Genomic DNA, 24005 nt, shown 5'->3' on the forward strand with positions numbered 1-24005 from the left:
AGAACTGGCTCAAAGGTTGAAGAAGAGGGTGGTGGTGGAGGGTTGTTTTTCAGACTGGAGGCCTGTGACCAGTGGACTGCCACAAGGATCGGTGCTGGGTCCACTACTTTTTATTCTTTAAACAAATGATTTGGATGGCAGCATAAGAGGTACAGTTAGTAAGTTTGCAGATGACACCAAAATTGGAGGTGTAGTGGATAGCGAGGAAGGTTACCTCAGATTACAATGGGATCTTGAGCAGATGAGCCAAAGAGCTGAGAAGTGACAGACGGAGTTTAATTCAGATAAATACGAGGTGCTGCATTTTGGGAAAGCAAATGTTAGCAGAACTTATACACTTAATGGTAAGGTCCTCCGGAGTGTTGCTGAACAAACAGATCTTGGAGTGCAGGTTCGTAGCTCCTTGAAAGTAGAGTCGTGAATAGATAGGATAGTGAAGGCGGCGTTTGGTATGCAGCTGTACAGGACATTGGTTAGGCCACTGTTGGAATATTGCGTGCAATTCTGTTCTCCTTCCTATTGGAAAGATGATGTGAAACTTGAAAGAGTTCAGAGAAGATATACAAGATTGTTGCAAGGGTTGGAGGATTTGAGCTATAAGAAGAGGTTGAATCGGCGAGGGCTATTTTCCCTGGAGCGTCGGAGGATGTAGGGTGACCTTATAGAAGTTTATAAAATCAAGAGGGGCATAAATAGACAAAATCTCTTCCCTGGGATGGAGGAGTCCAGAACTAGAGGGCATAAGTTCAGGGTGAGAGGGGAAAGATATAAAAGAGCCCTAAGGGGCAACTTTTTCATGTAGCGGGTGTACATATATGGAATGAGCTGCCAGAGGAAGTTGTGGAGCCTTGTACAATCACTTTTCTCTTTACAATAAAAGTCCATTCTCGTCCTGTTACTGTTGTTGACGTGTTGTATCCAGTTAACTGGTTGAAAACGTGAGAAAAAAACCAAACTCTTGTAGCGTGTGACTCTCATAATGTTTCATGTTTATTGAATAAACTGTTTTGTAGTATATATAATTATTATGCAGCTGTAGCAGCCTCTTGCACACAGCAAGATGTACAATTAAACCATAATTACAACCTAATTATATCTGCGTTGAATTTGCAAAAGAATGGTTCAGTTCAAAATGTATCTACTGTATTTCCTTAAGTAACTTAAGATTCTGAATGTGAAAATAAAAACTAAAGCTACTTCTGTGTTCTGACAGGTATTGAAAACCTTCCCTGTGAACTTCAGCGGATCTTCCATCTGATGCGGGACCTAGACCAGAGAACTGAAGGTGCGTACAACGCAACTGGGGAATATGTGTGAAGTCTGCAGTCTTGGGAATTTGTGATATTAATGTGCTGTGCAACAGTGGATCAGACCATAGTGAACTTTCAGATTTTAGCATCCGGTGTATCCTGTATCTATAACTTTTAATTGGACCTTACAATAGGTGTTTGGTCTCTGAATATTTGCTACTTGCTTTCCAGAACTGCATCATTTTTCTGGAAAATTATGTTCCAATATTATTTTTAATTCAAACTTGAGAGTAAAATATGTGAACAGTCAATGTTTGGAATTTTTGCAACAGATTGGTTAGGCCACTTTTGGAATAGTGTGTGCAATTCTGGTCTCCCTTCTATAGGAAGGATATTGTGAAACCTGAAAGGGTTCAGAAGATTTTCAAGGATGTTGCCAGGGTAAGAGGACTTGACCTGTAAGGAAAGGCTGAATAGGCTGGGGCTGTTTGCTTGGAGTGTTGAAGGCTGAGGCATGACCTTACAGAGGTTTATAAAATCATGAGGGCACAGAGAGGGTAAATAGTTGAGGTCTTTTCCCTAGCATGGAGTAGTCCAGAACTAGAGGTTTAGGGTGAGTAGAGGGGAGGAGAAAGATATAAAAGGAACCTAAGAGGCAATGTTATCACGCAGGGGGTGATGTGTATGTGGAATGAGCTGCTAGAGGAAGCGGAGGAGGCTGGTACAATTACAACATTTAAAAGGCATCTGGATGGGTATATGAATAGAAGAACATGGGCCAAGATTAACAAATGGGACTAGATTAATTTAGGATATCTGGTTGGCATGGATGAATTCGATCAAAGGATCTGTTTTCATGCTGTATATCTCTATGATTGTACATGTTGTCATTGTGAGTCAACTCTGTGTTCTGCTTTCATTGCGATCAAATGTAATCCCATTTCCCTTCCTGCTTGCTCCTTGGATTCTTTGATATTCCACTTTTGGTCACTAACCAGGTAAATTATGTTTAAATGTCTTGTGTAGTCTGCTAATGTGATTGTTAAACCTGCACTGGTCAGAAATATGGTGTTGAAAATACAAACAAAATCATCCAATTATCTAGAAGTCATCTGATAAAATCTAACCACAGTCTTGTAAAAGTTTATTTGATCTCCTGCTTTTGTATTCTGTTCCACCCTGTACAATGCCAAGAATTGTAAATTGTCTTTTTTTCACTTTTGATGTATTGCCACCTTTATTGATGTCTATATCTGTGCACTAAATCTTTTTTTAAAAGTTGTTCATGGGATGTGAGCATAATTGTCCTTGCTAGCAAGGCTGTCATGAATTTTTTTATTAAATGATGATGAGTGATCTTTTTAACTGTTGCAGTCCATGTGATGTAAATACATTAACAGTGTTGTTTGGAAATGGTTTCAGGATTTTGGCCCAGCGACAGTAAAGGAAGGATGCTCTGTGGCTTGCAGGAGATTCTGCAGCTGGTGAAGTTCCATGCATCTGTTGCACTTATTTTGTTAGGTGGTAGAGTTTGCAGGTTTTGCAGATGCTATGAAAGGAGCATTAGCAAGTTGTTCCTGTACATTTTGGAGATGATGCACAGTGCTGCTTCTGCATTGCTACTTGAAAAATTGAATGTTTTAAGTTATTAGGTGGAGTGCTTATCAAGTGTGCTGATTTTTTTCTGGATGGTGATGAGGTTGTTGATGCTATACAGGTATCCCCTGCTTTTTGAAAGTTCGCTTTACGCTACTTCGCTTTTATGAAAGACCTATGTTAGTATAAGTTTTCACTAATTGAAAGAAATCTGAAGAGGATTTTTGCTTTTATGAGAAAAAGCAAAATTTTTCCCATATGAATTTAATGCTTCTTCACTTTATGCCATTTCAGCTTATGAAAGGTTTCATAGAAGTACTCTGCTTGAAGGTAGTGGGGATACCTGTACTATTCCAAGCAAGTGGATCCATCATACTCCTGATTTGTGCCTTGTAGATGATGGACAGGCACTGTGGAGTCAGGAGGGGATTTACTAAATACATTTTCTGGTTGCTTTCACTGTCCTAAAAATGGTACATTTGCAAGTTATATTTTCAATCATTTTTCTGTTGATTCCCCTGGAGTAAATGTCTGGACATTGGTAAGCAAGTATCTCTAGATGATTTAGAATCTGTTTCTCTTTGGAGTTGTCGCCTGCTAAGTTCTCATGTCTCAGACTAGATTTCATTAATAACCTTTAATTTGTTTTTAATTGCCTCTACTAGTATTTCCAAGTTTCTGACCTTGTCATGATGGCTCGGTGGTTAGTACTGCTGTCTCACAGCGCCAGGGACCCAGGTTCAATTCCACCCTCTGGCAACTGTCAGTATGGAGTTTGCACATTCTCTTTGTGTCTGCGTGGGTTTCTATTGGGTGCTCTGGTTTCTTCACACAGTCCAAAGATGTGCAGGTTAGGTGGAATGGCCACCCTAAATTTCTCTGTAGTGTCCAGGGATGTGCAGGATAGGTGGATTAGTCATGGTAAGTGCAGGGTTATAGGGATGTGGTAGGGGAATGGTTCCTAGTGGGACACTTTTCTGAGGTCATGTGGACTCTGGGCCAAATGACCTGCTTCCACATTGTAGGGATTCTGTGACCTTGCTGTTTCAATAAATTTAACAGATTTTTTTCTAAAGTTCAGGGTGGATGTGTACCCAGTTTTGCCTAGTTGCAGAAAGTAGGATTAGGAACTAAAACAGAATTGAAGGAGAAACCCAGCAGGTCTGAATTTCTTCAGCAGTTTCTCTTTTTGTGTCAGATCTCCAGTTTTCGCAGTTCTTTGTTTTAGTTTAGAATTTGGAAGTACTTGAATTGCAAATAGGTACATTCCTATCAGGGGAGAATAATTGTTGCATCTTATTTTCTGAAGGGCAGCAGTATGAATTTGAGATTATTAGTGGCAACAGAGGGAGATATGATGCATATAGGGAGACAGTAAATTGTGTGAAATATCTAGGTGCTGTTTCTATTCTTATGTTAGTCTAATTACTTTACTTTCTGTTTGTAGATAAAAAAGTTGAGATTGACAAATTGGCAACTGAATATATCTCAAATGTGAAGGACCTATCTCCAGATCAACGTGTTGATCAATTGAAGAAGATTCAACTTGCCTACAATAAATGCAGAGAATACAGTGATGACAAAGTACAGTTAGCAATGGAGACATATGAAATGGTTGGTGTCATTGTGCAGTAAGACTAAATAACTGAATTGTTTGTGGGATTGAAATGCTGCTGCTTTTCACAAAGTGTTACTGGGTGTCTTGCACAAAAATGGCTCTGAATGTAACTAATTTGTTTTTATCACTGTGCGTAGTTTTCCAGTATTCCAAGAAATGTTTCTAAAATGCCAATGGCCTATTTTCCTTACTCTACAGGAATTACAATAAGTCTTTTGTTGATGTATCCCAAGTAAACTGAACATTAAGTACATTATGTACTAAGTTGGTACAAAATATCAAGGTATCTCAAACTGATGCTGTCCTATAGATTGCTTAGTGTGGAAACAGGCCTGTCGGCCCAACAAGTCCACACCGACTCTCTGAACAGCAACCCACCCAGACCCATTCCCCTATATTTACCCCTTCACCTAACACTACGGGCAATTTAGCATGGCCAATTCACCTAACCAGCACATTTTTTTGGACTGTGGGAGGAAACCCATGCAGACACAGGCAGAATGTGCAAACTCCACACAGACAGTTGTCTGAGGTGGGAATTGAACCTGGGTCTCTGGCGCTGTGAGGCAGCAGTGCTAACTTTTGTTCTACATTTACCCCTAACTGACACATCTGAACACTAAGGGGCAATTTACCCCTAACCGACACATCTGAACACTAGGGGGCAATTTAGCATGGCCAATTCATCTAACCTGGGAGGAAACCCACACAGACAATCACTTGAGCCTGGAATCAAACTTGGGGTCCTTGGCACTCTAAGGCAGCAGTGCTAACCACTGAGCTACCATGCCACTCTCATATAATCCAGTATGAGAATAGTAATCCAAGAAGATGGGGTGACTGAGTTGGGAATAATGCAGATTGTGTATAGACGTAGAGATGTTCATACTTTTTCTTTCATACCAGATGCTTTACTACTTCATCTTTCTACATTTACTTTGTGTTGTTCTCTCCGAGTCATCTTGAAATTACCTTTTCAGTGTACTGGACATAATGCAGGGATAGAGGTGACATGGTATGACAATAAAAATGATGCTTATTATTTCTGTATAGTGAAATGGTGATACCATTTCCAATTTGAAATTTTACTGAAATTGCTAAAGGAGCATTTAGAGTGGAACTGTATTGCTGTGTGTTCACTGCTCCCTAAACTTCATTACTTAAACTGGTGTTAGCTTTTAATGTAGTAGCAAGTTGGGTATATAATTATCATATGGGCCAGGTGCCTGTGTGTGATAGGTCCTTTGGACTGTGTCATAGAGCTGTACAGCATGGAAACAGAGCCTTTTGTCCAACTTGTCCATGCTGACCAGATATCCCAACCTGATCTAGTCCCGTTTGCAAACACTTATCCCTCTAAACACTTTCTATTCATATACCCATCCAAATGCCTTTTAAATGTTGCCTCTACCACTTCCTCTGGCAGCTCATTCCATAACACGCACCACCCTCGGCATGGAAAAGGAGCTCCTTAGGTCCCTTTTATATCTTGCCCCTCTCGCCCAATTCTGGTCTCCTTCCTATCAGAAAGATGTTGTGAAACTTGAAAGGGTTCAGAAAAAATTTACAAGGATATTGCCAGAGTTGGAGGATTTGAGCTATGGGGTGAGGCTGAACAGGCTTTGGCTGTTTTCCCTGGAGCGTCAGAGGCTGAAGGGGCGACCTTATAGAGGTTTAGAAAATTGAGGGGCATGGATAGGGTAAATAGGCAAAGTCTTTTCCCTGGGGTCGGGGAGTCCAGAACTAAAGGGCTTAGGTTTAGGGTGAGAGGGGAAAGATATAAAAGAGACCTACGGGGCAACTATTTCATGCAGAGGGTGGTACGTGTATGGAATGAGCTGCCAAAGGAAATAGTGGAGGCTGGTACAATTGCAACATTTAAGAGGCATTTGGATGGGTATATGAATAGGAAGGGTTTGGAGGTATATGGGCCGAGTGCTGGCAGGTGGGACTGGATTGGGTTGGGATATCTGGTCGACATGGACGGGTTGGACCGAAGGGTCTGTTTCCATGCTGTACCTCTCTAGGACTTACCATTAAGTGTATAAGTCCTGCTAAGATTTGCTTTCCCAAAATGCAGCACCTCGCATTTATCTAAATTAAACTCCATCTGCCACTTCTCAGCCCTTTGGCCCATCTGATCAAGATCCCATTGTAATCTGAGGTAACCTTCGATGTTGTCCACGACACCTCCAATTTTGATGTCATCTGCCAACTTATTAACTATACCTCCTATGTTCATGTCCAAATCACTTATATAAATGACGATAAGTAATGGACTCAGCACTGATCCTTGTGGCAGTCCACAGGTCGCAGGCCTCCAGTCTGAAAAACGACCCTCCACCACCACCCTCTGTCTTCTACCTTTGAGCCAGTTCTCCCTGTATTCCATGACATCTAACCTTGCTAACCAGTCTCCCATGAGGAACCTTGTCGAACGCCTTACTCAAGTCCATATAGATCACGTCCAACGCACAGCCCTCATCAAACCTCTGTTGCTTTTTCAAAAAACTCAATCAAGTTCATGAGACATGATTTCCCATGCACAAAGCCATGTTGTCTATCCCTAATCAGTCCTTGTCTTTCCAAATAAGTGTACATCCTGTCCCTCAGGATTCCCTCCAACTGCTTGCCTACCACCGACGTTAAGCTCACTGGTCTATAGTTCCCTGGCTTGTCCTTACCATCTTTCTTAAATAATGGTACCATGTTAGCCAACCTCCAGTCTTCTGGCACCCCACATGTGGCTATCGATGATACTGATATCTCAGTGAGAAGCCCAGCAATCACTTCCCTAGCTTCTCACAGAGTTCTATGGTATACCTGATCAGGTCTGAGGGATTTATCCACCTTTATTTGTTTCAAGACATCCAGCACTTCCTCCTCTGTAATATGGACATTTTTCATGATGTCACCATCTATTTCCCCACATTCTATGTCTCCTATGTCCTTATCCACAGTAAACACTGATGCAAAATACTCATTTCATATTTCCCCCATCTCCTGCGGCTCCACGTAAAGGCTACCGTGCTGATCTTTGAGGGGCCCTATTTGCTCCCTCGTTACCCTTTTGTCCTTAATGTGTTTGTAAAAATCCTTTAGATTCTCCTTAACTATGTTTGCCAAAGCTATCGCATGTCCCCTTTTTGCCCTCCTGATTTCCCTTTTCAATATACTCCTCTTCTAAGGATGCATTCGATCTCTCCTGTCTATACCTGACATGTGCTAACTTCTTTTTGTCTAATACTGTCAAAATCAGCCTTCGTCCAATTTAGATCTGGTCTCTCCTTTTCCATCACTATTTTAAATCTGGCGCCAAAGTGCTGCCCCATGGACTCTTCAGTCATCTGCCCTGCCTTATTTCCCAAGAGTAGGTTACGTTTTGCACCTTTTCTAGTAGGTACATCCGCATATTGTATCAGAAAATTTTCTTGTACACGCTTAACAAATTCCTCTCCATCTAAACCCTTAACACTAGCAGTCCCAGTCTATGTTTGGAAAGTTAAAATCCCCTACCATAATCACCCTAATATCCTTACAGATAACTGAAATCTCATTACAAATGTGTTTCTCAATTTCACGCTGACTATTAGTGGGTTTATGATACAATCCCAATAAGGTAATCATCCCTTTCTTATTTCTCAGTTCCATCCAAGTAACTTCCCTGGATGTATTTCAGGGAATATCCTCCCTCAGTACAGCTGTAATGCTATCCCTTATCAAAACGCCCCCCCTCCCCTTGCCTCCCTTTCTGTCCTTCCTATAGCATTTGTATCCTGGAACATTAAGCTGCAAGTCATGTCCATCCCTGAGCAATGTCTTCATCGCCAATGGTGCACATGTGAACATTCTTAGTTATTTTCTGCTATGTTGTTAATTATTTGTTTGCTTATGGCAGGTCGACAAGCACATCAGGCGGCTGGATGCTGAACTTGCCAGGTTTGAAGCTGATTTGAAGGAAAAGTTGGAATCAAGTGATTATGACAGTTCAGCAGGGAGAGGCAATAAGAGTGAGTAATGATATTAAATCTTTGGTGCAGCATTTCATTCTGAAATGGAGAACCTAGATGGTCAGAAAATTACAAAGGTGGAACAGGCCATTTAGCCTCTTAAGTTTGACCCACTATCAATTCAATCACAGCAGATGTGTTGCCCATTGTGGCTGTTTAAAACTCTTGCCTAACATGTATCAGTCACTAATTTGGAAGACTTTTATTTCTTTTTAAATCTGGGTTTGCTGACAAACTGTGTTCAAAGACCACATTTGGATTTGATTTTTGAGAGCACAAATTCCAGACAAATGTGAAAAATGAGAGTTGTGTATTTTGTGTGACATATGTCATCTCATAATCTTCCTCTTGCATTACGCAACTACAAACAGCCTTGAACAATAGTAATAAAGCTGGCTGAACTGCCAGACTTGAGCAATACAGAACTGTATCCATTTAGCATTCCTCTTCTTAGACTTTTGAATAAAACTGATTTATTGTTGTGTTATTAAGGTAAATGCTCCTGATGCAGATGTCCCCAGATATTTGTTTTCTTCTGCTTCTCTCTCTTGTTCAGTAATGCCCAGTAATAAAACTATAATTTCATACAGTTTACCAGAAGTGGAAGTCTGGGTTTGTTTGCTAACTAATATGGGATTAAATTGCCGCAGACTGATTTTTGAGAGCGTAGAATTGAAACAAAAGTCATAAATGTGAAATTATTAGCGATTTCTGGCTTGTGTTACTTATACTTTCCGAAAGTGAATCAACAAATTGTTGGAAGGAATCCTGAGGGATAGGACGTACATTTATTTGGAAGGGCAGGGACTGATTAGGGATAGTCAACATGGCTTTGTGCGTGGGAAATCATCTCTCACAAACTTGAGTTTTTTGAAGAAGTAACAGAGGATTGATGAGGGCAGAGTGGTAGACGTGGTCTATATGGACTTCAATAAGGTGTTTGACAAGGTTCCCCACTGGGAGATTGGTTAGCAAGGTTAGATCTCATGGAATCCAAAGGGATCTAGCCATTTGGATACAGAACTGGCTCAAAGGTTGAAGATGGAGGGTTGTGGTAGAGGGTTGGAATGGAGGCTTGTGACAAGTGGAGTGCCACAAGGATCGGTATTGGGTTCATTACTTTTCGTCACTCATGAATGATTTGGGTGTGACCATAAGAGGTACAGTTAGTGAGTTTGCAGATGACACCAAAATTGGAGGTGTAGTGGACAGCGAAGAAGGTTACCTCAGATTACAACAGGATCTTGATTAGATGGGCCAATAGGCTGAGGGGAGGCAGATGGAGTTTAAGAAAGATAAATGCGAGGTGCTGCATTTTGGGAAAGCAAATCTTAGCAGGACTTATACACTTAATGGTAAGGTCCTCGGGAGTGTTGCTGAACAAACACTTGGAGTGCAGGTTTATAGCTGCTTGAAAATAAAGTTGCAGGTCCATAGGATATTGAAGAAGGTGTTTGCTATGCTTTCCTTTATTGGTCAGAGTACTGAGTACAGGAGTTGGGAGGTCATGCTTTGGCTTTGCAGGACATTGGTTATGCCACTTTTGGAATAATGTGTGCAATTCTGGTCTCCTTCCTGTTGGAAGGATGTTGTAAAACTTGAAAGAGTTCTGAAAAGATTTACAACGATGTTGCCAGGGTTGGAGGATTTGAGCTATAGGGAGAGTTTGAAGTAGGCTGTTTTCCCTGGAGCGTCAGAGGCTGAGGGGTGCCCTTATAGAGGTTTATTAAGTCATGAGGGGCATGGATAGGATAAATAGACAAAGTCTTTTCCCTGGGGTGGGGGAGTGCGAACTAGAGGGCATAGGTTTAGGGTGAGAGGGGAAAGGTATAAAAGAGACGTAAGGGACAACTTTTTCATGCAGATGGTGGTACTGTTAGACCGAAAGGTCTGTTTCCCTGCTGTACATCTCTATGTACAGAGGACAAAAGCAAAACAGTTTGGTTATTCAGAACTAGAGCCCTGTTGAAAAATTATGCATTTTGTTGAAGCTTTTCATCTTGCACATGTCAAAACAATTTGCAAGAAATACAGGTTTCCACCCACCCCACATCTACAGATGATACATTCCAAGACCTATTGTGGAAGCCCAACACCGCAGATAGTAGCAAACCCTATCATTTAAATGGGTAATTTACCTCACTGGCAGCCCCCGATCCTTATTTCTGGAACATTATATTTTCAGGCTGCGTTAAACTGCAGAGAACTGAAACTATGGAAACTGAATCCACAGATACAGGGTTCAACTGTACCAGCGTAAAGGAATAATAACATTTTATATTCTATGAGAAGAGAGTGCTGATTTTTTTTTGACAAATGACCCATTTAGAAGAATGCCGTGACCAATTGGAATCAATCTGCCTGGATTAAAACTTAAAACTTGACAGTTAACTGTCAGTTATTGTGTATTTCATGCATCCTTAACAACAACACTCTCTATCAATCAGAGTTCACTTATCAACTAATTAGAACTCTTATTGTGCAACTTAAATGTTGTTTTCTTTTTATATTGGTATTTCTCATGAATTACCCTGATGAGTGCAAGACAAAAACAAACTTCAGTAAAATGTCTTTGTATTTTCAAAAGCAAAATGTTTTGACATTGAAAATCTTAAAATTCTGAAAATATTCTCCAAGCATCTGTGTGGAGAGAAACAGAGTTAAAGTTTCAGGTTGATCATCTCTTATCAGAACTCAGAAAAGATAGAAATGCAGTAGGTTTTAAGAAAGTGAAAAGGGTGGTTGGGGGAGGGGGGAACGACATGTAAAAGGAACTAAAGAAAACTCTGGAATAAACTGAAAGAAAGGAGAGGTTAAAAGGCAGAATGTTTAGCAATACAAGGCCTGAAAACAAAGGGAGGGAAAAATAAGACCATATGAATTAAACATACATAGATTTTTAAAAAAAGCAAAATCTGGATAGAAGCTATGATCTGAAACTTGAACTCTGAAGTCAGAGGCTTGGAAGTGCCCAGCTAATAAATGAGATGTTGATCCTCAATCCTATGTTGAGCCTCATTAAAACAGTGCACTGAAAGGACAAAGGGGTCAGCTTGGTAACAATTAAGGCAACAATTAAGGGTCAAGATCAAGCTTTTTATTTGATAATAGGATGGCGATATCACTGGCTAGGCCAACATTTATTGCCCATCCCTTTTTGTTGCTTGACCTGACTGCCTTTGCCTTTGCAATTTCTTTTCATAAATCCATGTTGACAGACAATAAAGTATTATTGGATATTATTATTTTGTAAGTCTGTTTTTGCATCCTTCACTACAGATTCTAGCATTTTCCATATGGCTCATGTAGGGCAAACAAGGCTGTAGTATCCAGATATTACATTTGTCTTCATTCAATCTGCTAGGATCATTCCACAATTTAAAGAAATTTGAATAAATGGTTTTTTGAACAAGTTTTATTATTGCGTATTCTATAGTGAGAAATACAGCCAGATGCAGTGAAAGGCACTATTTTAAGAAAAAGAAAAATGAAAAGATATAGCTTAAAGGGAAGTCCATCGATGTCTGGGTTCTGAGCCGCTTGGAATCACCACTGCCTAGTCGCCATTTACGCTATTGAAATGTGAAAGATAACCACAAACACATCTATCTATGCAGCCACTTCTTTCAGGTGAAGATCATAAGATCCAAGCTCTTTATTCACTTTAAGTTCCAGTAACTTCTGTATTACTATTTTTGTACTTTAATATCTTGCAGTTCCTTGTTAACATTAGTCCCTCAATCTCCATCTTTCCTGGGGGATTTTTAATGTTTGTTCTGTGAAGATAGACACAGTGATTTTCATTGGTTTGGTCGCCATTTGCATTTTCTCTATTATAAATTCTCCTGACTCTGCTTGTAATGGACTTGCGTTTGTTTTTACTGAATTTTTTTTGCTTTACGTAGCTATGGAAGATTTTACAGACAACACAGAAACAAATCAATCATGATCAAATAGTGGAGCAGATCTGATGGGCTGAGTGGCCTAATTCTGCTTTTGTTTTATGGTCTTTATAGACTTTCTATAAGCCGTTTTTTGGCCCTTTGCTGCTCTTTGTATTCTTCCCATTCAGCGGTTTCTTTCATTTGTATTTTTGTAAACTTTTGTAAAGTTTTATGCTGTCGCTTAACTCTTTAGTTGTCCATGGCTGTATTTTTTATTTCTTATTTAAAATCCCTGTTACATTTTTAACTCTCAGTTCTGATGAAAGATAATTAATCCTAAATGATAAATGTTTTTCTCTGCACAGATGCTGCCAGATCTACTGATCATTTTCAGCAATTTCCATTTTACTTCATTTTTTAAGACCAAGTAATGGAATAAATTGGAACCTTTCATAAGCTAGCAACAGGGGAAAAAGATGATTTGAAACTCAGTACTAAATTAACTGACATGTAGAGCCACCTGTAAATCCTAATTTACAAGCACATCTAACATGCATTTCTCTCTCCCTTTTATAGAAGGCAGAGGCCAGAAAGACAGGAGGGGTTCTCGGGGCCGTGGAAGACGGGGATCAGATGATGATATGCCAAAGAAGAAGAAGCAGAAAGCAGGGTAGGGTGACTGTTTGACTTGTTATATAACAGCAATGTTGAACTTTTGGTTTCATTTTATCATTTCTTCTTTCTTCACCACCATCATTCTATACTATCAGTACAGTTACCAAAGTTCCAAGTTAACTAATAAATATTGGGAATATGTAGATGTAAAATACCCCTTCTCCAGCTTGTATTCGAAAAGGGCGAGAGGTACAAGGTGAGGTTCATCTTTTTACATATTCTGCAGTTCAGAGGAGTTTGGGTTTGTTCTGTGGAAGTCCTATGCTGAATCTGTTTGCTTAATGTTTTGCTGCTGGACTGGTGCTTGATATTCAGACAGTGTGAAGGAAACATCAGCTGATGGAAGAGGATGCTGATGTTAATCTTCCCATAACTGATTTTATTATTAATTTTACTTGGCAATACTTAATTATATGTGTATATGACTTAGGAGCAGGAGTAGGCCATTTATCCTTAAGCCTACACTGCATTCAGTAAGGCAACGTTTGACGTGATTATCTCCTCAACTCAACTTTCTTGCCTGCCTTTGATAATCTTTGACTCTTTTATTAGTCAAGAATCTACCTATTTCTCCCTTTATAAAACAAGGCTGAGCTTTTGCAATGAAATTTGGAATTACTTTAGGTGGAGGTTATTACAGGATTTATCCAAGTAGTGGATAGCTGGATGCTTATCTACAGGTAGAGTATGATATCTCAAGCAATTGTCCTTAAGCTTTGAATTTGACTATCAATCATGCCTGTAGCCATGGGCAATAATTGTTGGTCTGCCAGTGATTGCCACATCCTGTGAAAGAAGAAATTTTTAAAAAAAGAAACCATTGGACGGATGAATTATTTTTCATTCAGTAATGTGATATGGGTGGTGGTGGTGAACTGCCTTTTTGAACCACTGCAATCCATTTGGTGTAGTTACACCCACAGTGCGTTAGGATGGGAGTTCCAGGATTTTGACCCAATTCACATTGGAGGAACAATGATATATTTCAAAATCAGAATGATGAGAGGCTTAAGGGAGAACTTGGTAGTGTTCCCATGTATTTGCTGCCTGGTCCTACTAGATGGTTGTGGTTATGGGTTTGGAGGATGAGTCTAAAGGAGACTTAGTGAATTTCTGTTGTGCATTTTGTAGACTGTTGCTGCTGAGTGGCACTGGTAGTAGTGAGAGTGAATGTTTCTGGATGTGGTGCTAATCAAGCAGGTTGCTTTGTCCTGGATGATACCAAGCCTCTTGAGTGTTGTTGGATCTGCACTCATCCAGACTTGTGGCTTGTGAATGACGGCAAGGATCTGGCGAAACAGAAGTGAGTGACTCGCTGCAGGATTCCTAGTCTTTTTGCTGTTCATGGCTAAAGTATTTACATGGCTAGTCCTATTTAATTTCTGGTCAAGAGTGACTTCCAGGATGTTGATAGTTGGGGATTCTATGATAATGCCAATGGGAACTGGCTAGATTCTTTCTTGTTAGAATTATCTGGCATTTTTGTGGCACTTGCCAGTTGTCACTTCAAACTTGGATCTTGTCAAAATCTTGCTGCAATTGGAAATGGACTACTTCAGTATCTGAGGAGTCCAATAGTGTTGAACCTGGTGCAAATATTAGCAAACGTGCTGACTTCAGACCCTATCAAAGAGTCTTCGATTCCCTACAGTGGGGAAACAGGTTATTTGGCCCATCGAGTTCACACCGATCCTCCGAACAGCACTCTACTTAAATGCATGCCCCCACTCCCTGTAACCCTACATTTCCCATGGCTAATCCATCTAGCTTCTTTCTCCCTGGACACTTTGGACAATTTAGCATGGCAAATTCACCTAACCACATCTATGGAGTGTGGGAGGAAACCAGACCACCCGGGGGAAACTCTCATAGACACCATACAGACAGTCACTCGAGGGTGGAATCGAATCTAGTTCCTTGGTGCTGTGAGGTAGCAGTGCTAACCACTGAGTCACCATGCCACTCCATTTCAGGGGGAAAAAGGACAGTTCTGCTAAACTTGTTCACTCAGAAGGTGGTGGTGTGTGGAATTCACTGCCTGAAAGGATAGTTGAGTTAGGAACGCTTGTAACATTTCAGCAGTATTTATGTATTCATTTGTGTTGCCATAGCCTACAGGACTGTGGGCCAGTAGATGTAAAATGAGATTAGTTTAATGAGATCTTTGTTGACCAGCACATATGTAATAGGCTGAATGGCTTTCTATGCTATAAATTTGAGTTTCCTTTTATTCTTCATCTAATTATGTGTAGTTTCGAATGTAGTCATTTTGTTTTCATACACTGAACAAAGAGACCTTGGAGTGCAGGTTCGCAGCTCCTTTTAAAGTGGAGTCACAGGTAGATAGGATAGTGAAGAAGGCATTTGGTATGCTTTCCTTTATTGGTCAGAGTATTGAGTCCAGGAGTTGGGAGGCCATGTTGCAGCTGGACAGGACATTGGTTAGGTCACTGTTGGAATATTGTGTGCAATTCTGGTCTCCTTCCAATCCGAAAGATGATGTGAAACTTGAAAGGGTTCAGAAAAGATTGAGAAGGATGTTGCCAGGGTTGGAAGATTTGAGCTAAAGAGAGAGGTTTAATAGGTTGGGGTTGTTTTCTCTGGAGCACGGAGGTTGATGGGTGACTTTAATAAAGATTTATAAAATCATGAGGGGCATGGGTAGGGTAAATAGACAAGGTCTTTTCCCTGACGTGAGGGAGTCCAGAATTAGAGGGCACAGGTTTAGAGTGAGAGGGGAAAGATATAAAAGAGACCTAAGGGGCAATGTTTTCACACAGAGGGTGGTACGTGTATGGAATGAGCTGCCAGAGGAAGTGATAGAGGTTGGTACAATTGTAACATTTTAAAAGGCATCTGGATGGGTATATGAATAGGAAGGGTTTGGAAGATTTGGGCTAAAGGGTCTGTATGCATGCTGTACATCTCTATGACTCTCTATTCAGAGGCTCCTCGTAATGTGAAGACACCCCCCCCCCCCCCCCCCCCCCCCCCACCACAAGCTTTGGTTTGCTTACTTATGCCTAAATCTGGTACGGCATAATTCTGGTGTGGAAAGAAGACAGTGTGCTGGGAGACTTCAGGGATTATATTCAACAAGGGAGACAAATCTGATTACAGTAACTACAGAGGAGTATTTCTGTAAAGACGACAATCACATCAATAGATTTCTATTCTTGCCCTCAAGGATTTCGGATGGTATCTGTTTGATAGGGATTCCAGTGCTTAAGATGACAGGTTAAACAAAGTAATGAAGGGGAGAGGGATGTGCATAATTTGAATAGGTATTGATTGTGACGTAAGCAATTTGAGGTGCTGATTTGAAGTGCATATTGTCTTTCACACTGTCACATTTCAAAACTTTTAATTATTTGTTTGAGAGGAAATTTTGAACAGCTTTGTATCACAGCATCGCTAGGCATTTTAATTTGATTTAGGAGGAGTTATATCCCACCTATTAGCAAGGATTGAGAACAAGAAGACACAGAATTCAAGTAATTAGTAAAAGAAACAAAAGTGGCATATTTAATGCGGTGACTGGTTAAGCCCTGGAATACAGCCTGTGAATGTGATGAAAGCAGATTCCATTGGAGCACTTGAAAGCTGTTATCTAATAATGAAGAATGTATCAGTTTACAGAGAGAAGGCAGGAGAATTGCATTGAGTGTTCATTTCGAGAACTAGTGTACATATGCTGTAACAATTCTGAGATTCTGGAAGTGATTCACATTATTCACAATGCTCAATAGGACTTTTATCAATGCATCAAATGAAATTGATAACAAAATTGTCTTCTACTCACCACCATACTAGTTTGGCAATGAATGGTGTTAACACATTCCAAAGAATGTTTCTAAGTTTTAACAGTGACTACGCTTCAAAAGTACTTAATTGGTCGTAAAGTGCTTTGGGATCTCCAGAGGTCACGAAGTTGATATAGAAATAAAATTATAATGTTGGATAAGTTTCGCTTATTGAGACCAGCATTGGAGCTTCAGGTGACGGTCGGAATTTCCTTATTTGGAGTAGTTGTTTTTATTAGTAGCTCAGTAAGCCAATCCCCTTAAACTGATGTTAAGCTTTTGGCATTGTCTCTCTGTAGGAGGGCAAATAGCTATTTAGAAGAGGTTGTATCTGGAATTTATTTTGTATTTCCTTCTCTAGGTCAGAATACTCAGAATCAATTTTGAAAATGCACCCATCTGATGTGTTGGACATGCCAGTTGATCCCAATGAACCCACCTATTGTCTGTGTCACCAGGTTTCTTATGGAGAAATGATTGGCTGTGATAACCCAGATGTAAGTGTCTTTGATTTGGATTATCCAAATTAGAAAGCACGACTAATGGTATTTTGGTTGTATTTACTTGCTAGTACTAAATTTTAAATACCATTTTTATTAGAGCTGGGCAATGGAAGTAGTTGACACGTGGGTTTAGATATAGATTACATACTGAAATAAGAATTTTGAAACCTTTAAGAATTCCACTCCTCTGTGTGACATCTCTAAGTATTACATTTATGTTACTTGTTCGAGCAGTCACTGGTTAAAATATTCTTAGGACTCTTGAAAGTTATTTTTTTTAAAATTCATCACTTGGATTGAAAATTACATCTTCTGCTATTGGACATTCCTCTATACAAGGTTTGGACAAAGGGAGTGTCTGGAATGTGACTAGTTTGTCCAGTAATGGTATCATAGCCCAATTTTGCTTGCACAAATTCCCCTTTTCCTGCCTCCCATTTTTTAGTGTGTATTTATTTTGCTTAATTTTCCTCGGCATGACACATTTACCTCCAGTCAAATGGGTGTTCAAGGTGTCCAGTTCCATAATCTTTTGAATGTGCTGATCTCAACACTAAACATAACTATGTACTACAAAGTCACTTACCGCTTCTTTTCAGTCTCACTGAGCTGTCAACTGCCAAACCACTGTAGACAGTCTGATTTAAGAATCAGCAGTAGGTGTTATGGAATGCTTACTTAAATTCAGGATCCTAACATGGGTTTCTAAATCACAACTCAAATAGTTAAAAGCAGGTGCTGCTGTATGAGTAATTTTACATTAGAAACCTAAAATGGTTACTCTGGTTGCTAAAGGGGTATGCCAGTTGTCTGATAATTGTGACCATGAGATTAATCTGCTGCTTTCTGCTTTATGATCAATAGTGTCCAATTGAGTGGTTTCACTTTGCCTGTGTGGATCTTGCAACAAAACCAAAAGGGAAATGGTAAGTAGAACTGGCCAGTTCAAGTATTCCACTGTTTCACTTTGGAAATGTTGGGTGATCTGCCCGGAGAATGATTCTGGAACCAATAAGGTGCTTAGTTTATAACTGGTACTGGAAGTGATGTTAGCTGTGATCTTAGAGAAATCAGCACTGTAGTTCAAATGTCCAAATGTTAACTCAAATTAAAGTATGAGCAAAGTGCAATCATTCACACTGTTTTCAGCTATCATGAATATATGCTTCACCACTTCTTCCATAGTCCAGGCTTTGCAGGTTGAATGACAATAACTCAAGTTTCGATAGGGAGGAGATGTTCCAAGTATTGATGGAGTAAGATTGCAAGGCACATGATGAAGACAGCCTGTTTACTTGTCTGTTCTTGTTTACATACAGGTTCTGTCCAAGATGTACCCAGGAAAGGAAAAAGAAATGAAGCTATTCTGCTCACTTGCCTCCACAATGTGCTTTTTGTTCTGTGTCTTCAAACATTGCAGTTTTATTTAATCTTCCCTAGCTTGTGACTTGCATGGGAGCTGGGCAGGAGATTGTTTTATTTTTCTCAAACTGGTTTAATGAGAACCAGCTGGGGTTTTTTGACATTTCATTTCCAGGTATATTAACCTGTTTTGGACATTGAAGGTATTCTGTAGCTCAATAAGCTGTGATATACCAATTCGTCCATGATAGAGCCAACAGGTTGCAGATCCATTTCAGGATTGATTTGTGAGGCCTGAAGTGTGCCACTAATAAATGGAAATGAAAGGTGAAAATGTACAAGGTTCTTTATTGGAGTTTGAGAACAGGGAGCCATTGTGGAAATATTCAAGCTTTTTTTTTGAACTCACCGTATTGAAATTATAGCAATAAAATATTGACTTTAGTAACTTGATAACTCCAAACTCTTGCTCCCTTTGGCCCTAGAGATAACAGTACAGGGAAACAAATGTACAGTTCTCTACTGTCAAAGGGATAAAAACAATGTTGTAATTCACTGGATACTAAAGATAGCATTTACCATTGTAACCACTGCTATCCCTGGTCCCAAGAAGACACTAGATTTGTATCACAGTTGCAGGTATGTAGAACCTATGTGAGCCCATGGAAGCAACTGTTGACCGGGATTTTGTGTTACTCGAGACCAAAGCTGCTTTAAGAAAGGAACTGACTGCCTCTATAAAGTTGATATTAACCGGAATTTGTTATTAAGTAGGGTGTATTGTTTTGTGAAATACAAAATAATATATATGATTGTGATAGTGAGATAAACCTGTATACTTTGGCAAAAAGTTGTTTTAAAGAAAATGGGTAACGTCCATTTTATTGTGCAATATTATGATTGTGATGCTTTTCATAAAGGACTATCCATTGAAAAGATTATATTACAGGGCTGCAGACCCTGGAAAGTTATCTCAGAAGTTGGATCTTGTAATTCATAGGGCCTACAACTCAAACGATAGGATATTTTATTTTGAACCACTGTTGTTGGTGTGTATTCTTGATACTGCATCTTTTTAATCCACACATTTGAATGTTTTTAGGAATGCTTCTGCCTGTTCAGTATTGAAGGAAGATTTAAAACCAAAATAAACGTGCACCAGTTTTCTTTTCTTGAAGAATAATATGAAGTTGGTCTTACCATAGTGAATAAACAGGGACTTCATGTGACTGATTTAAGCATTGTGTAACTGTGGACTGCAAAAATATTGAATGTGCACAAGTGCAAGTTTGTAGATCATGAAGGATCATATGTTATAGCTCCAACTTCAGGAGTGACCCTTCTCATGCCTCTTTTGATTGAAAAATGAATTTGTGTGGTACATGGACCCTTTCTGCCACTTCTGGAAGATTTGTTTGCCATCGTCAAGTGGGAACCTGCCAGGCTTCACTAAGCATCTTGGAACTGTGCTTGTGAGAAATGTAATCTTGTTAGTTTTGCAAGATTTACAAATTCTTAATCTATAGAGAGACACTTTCACCCAAGTCTGTAGAGCTTTGGTGCAGACTTGTAGACCTGAGGCTATGGATTTTCCAGCTGTGTGAAGCATTATGGCTGGAACCTAACCAGTGAAAACCATGCTACTTCTACCTTGGATGCACTGGTATGCTCTTCATTGCTTGTTTGGGCGGACCCACTTTACCCATTAAGCAATTTGATTAATTAGGTTGGATAGGATGATTGGCCTATACTTCAGATCCTTCCTCATCAATCAATAGTGTACAAGTTATACAGATCTGATTCAGGCATTGGATTACGAAGAGTGCCACAGATGATGTGACTTGGTTCTGACCTTCAGTCATCAGGCAAGTGATCTTGAAGCTACTGTGACTCCAAAGGACATGGGTGGAATTCTTAAGTACACTACTGAAAAAGTTTCTCCAAATCAGAGAACGAGAAGTGTACAGTACTGGCTGTTATTCCTGTTTACTTGTCCACTTATTCATTAAGAGATGAATATTTTGAGCCAGCACTGACCTGTTTAATGCAAAGCTATTGATTGTATGAATTTTAGTGAATCTATTTGGCTTTGGTCTGTCAGATATTGGTGACAGACACCAGAACCTACTGAAATCAGCTTCAGGCAGCACCCACTTGTTGATAGCTTTGCTCCTCAATTTGTTTACAAGGCACCATACTGTTGTATTCACAACATTACAACAGAGGATTTATCCAGAAGAGAGGGAGAAACAGCTTGATCTCAAGTATAGAGGAGCCAAACCACAATGTGAAAAATCAATAAAGATTAATGCTTTCCAGTCTTAAAGAAGATGGTTAATCATGAACTCAGTCAAGTATTTAAATACTGAATTCTGTGTATAAGGTACAGATTATAAAAATATGCCAAAGATGTAGGACTTGAGGCCATAAATTGAAATGGGAAGTAAATAGAAAATATTGAGAGGAATCTTTGCGTAAACAATGTTTGTAGTAATTTACAAAGCAGGATAAAGAAAGAAAAAATGATGGGGTTATTTGAGATAAATTTGGATTCCATTGTGAAGCACTGGTGAATGAGAGAAATAGTATGAATTGGTAAAATAGCCATTCCTTGTTCCTAAATTTGTAATGTAATTTATGGTTTAAGTGGTAATGCTGTGATAGCTATTTTGTTGATCATTGTTGTAAATATATTTGAACTGATAGACCATGTTGGTAAGTGTATCACTGATAAAATCTACACAACATTCTTCAATCTTATCCATAGTTATCCAACAGAAAAATATACACTGGTTAGTTCAGGAATGGCAAGACATTGATTCGTGTGGAGCTGGCATGCTTTTCACAGTAAAGGAGAATGTCGGAATGAACCATTTTGACCTCTAATCTCGGTAAAACCTGGAATCAGGCGCCCCCATTTAGTGCCTGTAATAGACATTATAACTGTGTGCTGGAAGAGTTAAAGAAAATATGATATTCAGCTTCAACATGGACATTTATAACCAAAGTAATTTTGAAAGATTGAAATATTGACACTTAAATCAGCTAATATCAGTCCACTTTTTCTCAGTGATCACAATCACAAGATTTGGATGGGAAATGTTTTTTTCATGTTAGATCATTGACTATTATTATTTCAGAATTTTAGCTGCATTTCATTTCTTTCTGATGTGTGTCCCATGTACTTATACAAATCCATTGGTATGGCTAAGATTTTTCTTAAAATAAGATGGAACTGGCATCTAGTTTCTCTTGTCATTCATGTGCAGTCTTGGCATGATCCAGTTGAATCAAAGTATGAGAATCCAGACAGCACTGTAATAGGGTGATAAAAAATGCTTTTTTTTGGATCATAGTGGTTTTTGGGATACAGCATACTTTCAAATTTTCTTCTCCATTTGGAAAACAATCCAATTCCCACTTGGGTGTTTCTTATTCTCCCAACTCTTATTTTCCTGCAGCATAACTTAAATTTGAGATCTTGAATTGGAGTAACTTGGCATTGTATTTGTAGCATGTTAGAACTCTGTACTGTTCCCGATTTATGGCAGTGACGTTTCATGCAGCATGTCTTTTTTAAATGCCATCATTCCCACCTAATCTAAAGTTCTTATTGTTCCAGCACTGAGGAATGTACTATTCAGGGAACTGATCATTTTGTAGATCTACAAACATGTGGATCAACATTAGGGTCATGTTCATGCAACATAAACAAAAACTGTGCAGTGAAGACAGTGTATACCACTTTGTTCATTGTTCTGTACACGACTGAGATTAGTGACTGTGCAATGTTTTACATATCGGAATGTCATAGAGTCCTCTCCTTAGGCACAAGTAATTTTATAGGTAAGTCTATATGCACTTTAATATGTAAAACTTCATCCATGAGCCATTTATAAGTCTGTGGCAAGAGACGGTATTTGTTTCAGATCTTGCTATGAACGATGTGTGTGAGACAGGCCTTAAGCATTTAATGTACATTTTTCAGATGAAACACTGACCAGTAAGGAGACAGTGATGGTAGCAATGAATGCTTGTGTAGGCTTTATTGGCGGACAGTTTTTGTTTGGTTTGGCTTGTTAGAAAGGGGTAACTGCAGTGTAATGAAGGAGCAGCTTTTGTTTTGATTGACAGGGTTGTACATGAAAAATCCATAGATGAACTAAACTATAATTCTGACAATCTTTTCATCTTCTGTTTTACAGTTGCTCATAATGCCTTTTTAGTTTGGACAGTGTGGATGTTCCCTTTGTAAACAAATATTGTAAACATTTTTTTAAAAATGATAGTATATCTGTATTTTTAGATGATGTAATGATGGCTGTATTGTCAAAATAAAGTATTTTTGAGATTTGCATTGTCTTTTACTATAATTGTGATATTGTTGTACACTCTCTCAACAAGTTCTTTTTTAGGGAAGGAAATCCGTCATCCTACCTGGTTTGGTCTACATATGACTTATAGGAGTCACAGCAGTGTGGTTCTCTCTTAACTGCTTTCTGAAATGGCCGAGCATGCTTCTCAGTTCTATCAATTGCTACAAAATCTAAAGAAAGAAATGAAACCAAACAGATCACCTAGCAATTACTTAGGCACAGGAAATGAAAATAGCAAACTAGCTACTGATCCTCCTTACTAATATCTGGGGCTAATGCTAACATTAGGAGAGCTGTCTCAGACTAGTTAAGCTACAGCCTGACATAGTCATACTCACAGAATCATACCTTACAGTGTCGTAGATACCACCATCCCTGAATATGTCTAGTCCAACCAGCAGGACAGGCCTAGCAGAGGTGGTGACAGTGGCAGAGGGTTTACCTGGGAGTGTGCACCATTATGGTATCCAGAGTTAAAGTCTTGAGGCATCAGGTTGAACATGGGCAAGGAAATCTATTGATTATGCTTGGTCTTCCCTGACCTCATGAATATGTCCTCCATGTTGAACAACACTTGCAGGAAGTATTCAGGGTAACAAGGGCATAAAATGGGTGGGGTACTTCAACATCCACCACAGAATGGCATGGCAGCAGCACTTCTGAGCTGGTTGAATCCTAAAGGATATTGATGCAGGGTCAGAGAACCGACAAAAGAAAAACGTTTGACTTCATCCTCACCAGTAAGCCTGCCGCAGCTGCATCTATTTGTGGAAGCATTGGTAAGAGGGACCACAACACAGTCCTTGTGGAGATGAAACCCCACTTTCATATTGAAAACAACCACCATTCTGTTATATGACACATGCCAAACAGGACAGACTTTGAACGGATCTTTTAACTCAAGACTGGGCCTCCATGAGGTGCTGTG

At 39.4% G+C, this 24005-nt stretch overlaps 1 protein-coding gene across 3 annotated transcripts in view; it reads left to right on the forward strand.

Moving 5' to 3' along the window:
- ing5a (inhibitor of growth family, member 5a) overlaps positions 1-23056 on the forward strand; it is a 40808-nt gene extending 17752 nt beyond the window's left edge. For all 3 annotated transcript variants that reach the window (XM_072573152.1, XM_072573150.1, XM_072573149.1), the window contains exons 2-8: positions 1214-1285; positions 4294-4460; positions 8363-8474; positions 12935-13028; positions 17198-17333; positions 18204-18265; positions 18659-23056. In XM_072573152.1, the coding sequence (XP_072429253.1) occupies positions 1258-1285; positions 4294-4460; positions 8363-8474; positions 12935-13028; positions 17198-17333; positions 18204-18265; positions 18659-18698 (639 nt within the window). In that variant the 5' untranslated portion in view covers positions 1214-1257 and the 3' untranslated portion in view covers positions 18699-23056. The remainder of the gene's footprint in view (positions 1-1213; positions 1286-4293; positions 4461-8362; positions 8475-12934; positions 13029-17197; positions 17334-18203; positions 18266-18658) is intronic.
- The last annotated feature ends 949 nt before the right edge of the window (positions 23057-24005 follow it).

This window comes from Chiloscyllium punctatum, chromosome 6 (assembly GCF_047496795.1).
Source record: "Chiloscyllium punctatum isolate Juve2018m chromosome 6, sChiPun1.3, whole genome shotgun sequence".
NCBI classification, from domain to species: Eukaryota; Metazoa; Chordata; class Chondrichthyes; order Orectolobiformes; family Hemiscylliidae; genus Chiloscyllium; species Chiloscyllium punctatum.